Raw genomic sequence first — 1773 nt, 5'->3', positions numbered from 1 at the left:
CCTGGGTTCACTCCCCAGTACCAAAAAAACAAAAACAAAACAAAACAAAACCACCACATACAAACACGAGTGGGGTATGCACTCAGCATGTACATGGCCCTGGGTTCAATCAATGGGGGCGGGGGACCTATATCTGCAATATAGTGTAAAACATTTCAATCACAAAAATTTTCAACAACATATGTTACACAATTCTGTAACCCACTCTCTAACCCACTATTTTCAGACTTTATTTAAAATCAGATTCTAACTTTACAGGACAAGGTAGGGTGGAGTAGCGAGGACTACATATGTCAGTGAGCACCCTAGATCCTGTTAAGGATAGGTCATGCTGAACAACTTGCTTAATCTGCTCCTTCCTACTTAAAGTGATTAAAAAGAGTTTCAACGCTCTCCCTCTTTCTTCTACTGAGGAATGAACCCAGGGTTTACCACTTGCTAGGAAAGAGCTTTACCATTAAGCTACTCCCCCAACCCCTTTTTAAATTTTGAGACAAGGTCTCACTAAGTGGTCCAAGCTGCCCTTGAACTTGCAATCCTCCTGCCTGAGCTTCCAAAGTAGCTGGAATTACAGGTGTGCGCCATGCCCACCTTACCTTGCATAATTTTAAGTGCTTAGATTTTTTAAAGGACAATGAAACTACACAGGTACACCATTTATGCAGCAACATTAAATACAATGTACTCAACCTGAAAACGCACATTTCTTGTTTTTAATAGCATTTAGTTATATCCTTTATAATGGCATTTGTTTATAAAAGAAATTAAGACTGGTTAGTAACTTAGTCTTATCTTGAGCTTCCTTTTAAAATGGGTAAGGGGGGAACTAGTTAGGGGTTCACAAAGAATATTTCTGCATGATATGCTGACCCTAAATTCAAAAGATCATACCACATCAATCTTACAAACTGTAAATATGAATTTCCTATTTAAGCTATTAACACATTTTTTAAATCCTCAGTAGTAAGTACTATAAATGCTTCTTGAAAGCCAACTGTAGACTCAGCCCAACTTGTTGGGGTGCAGCCTCACTTTACATGACTATCCAATTTAGAGCTAAAAAACAAATGGTGTCACAAAAAAGTTATAGTCATGGGGAGCATAGTCAACTCCTCAAACGATACAGCTCCCAAGCTCCCATCATCCTGGTTCCCCTTTTTTTTGCTTTCACTTACATACTCCTTTCTCTTAAAGAAGCAAAACACGTGTCAGTTCGCCAAAATTCTGAAAGTCAGTTTTTACAACAGTGAATGAGAGTAGCTTCAGTCTTTGAAGCTGCACAGTCCCTTTCATCGCAGATGTTTTCTTCATTCTGGGTCAAGGCGCGGTAAAACGGGAAGAATAAGATTCCCAAATGCGGAGTCTTGAGTTATGAAGTATCCAGACGAATGTGCGTGAGCATGCTGAGATTAAAAAAAAAAAAAAGCAATTAAGAATCAGTTTTTTAAAAAAGGCATCACAGCCATGGCATTACAATTGTGTCTCCTTTCTGAATGCTTGTGATCAAACTGATTTAAAACTCAGTTCTCATGCGGATCATTTTAAGTACACAAGAGATGGACAAAAACACAGGATTCGGAATAACAAACTGCACCAGGCACCCTACTATAATCCCCACCAGCTCCTCTGTCATTCTTCTCAGTCAGCCAGAGTTAAGGACAGGAACTGCTTTGTTCTTTGGAGGAAAACTAGCATGAAACGTCCCGAAGTACTCTGCTTTGGGTCAACTAAGCAGGGGCTTGTGAAGGAAAGGCAGTAGCTGGAAGGAGAAGA

The 1773-nt window shown here is 39.7% G+C and overlaps 1 protein-coding gene across 1 annotated transcript in view; it reads right to left on the bottom strand.

Annotated features, from left to right (window-relative positions):
* Positions 1-685: 685 nt before the first annotated feature.
* Positions 686-1773, bottom strand: part of Inip (INTS3 and NABP interacting protein) — a gene marked incomplete at its 5' end in the record, with an annotated part of 3697 nt that continues 2609 nt past the window's right edge. Inside the window, 1 exon segment of the mRNA XM_005382701.2 lies at positions 686-1403. Within this exon segment, the coding sequence (XP_005382758.2) occupies positions 1308-1403 (96 nt within the window).

The sequence above is a fragment of the Chinchilla lanigera genome, unplaced genomic scaffold (genome assembly GCF_000276665.1).
Source record: "Chinchilla lanigera isolate Chin_1 unplaced genomic scaffold, ChiLan1.0 scaffold00018, whole genome shotgun sequence".
Taxonomy (NCBI): domain Eukaryota; kingdom Metazoa; phylum Chordata; class Mammalia; order Rodentia; family Chinchillidae; genus Chinchilla; species Chinchilla lanigera.
The sequence above is the reverse complement of the archived record's forward strand: the minus strand, read 5'-3'. Positions and strand labels throughout refer to the sequence as shown.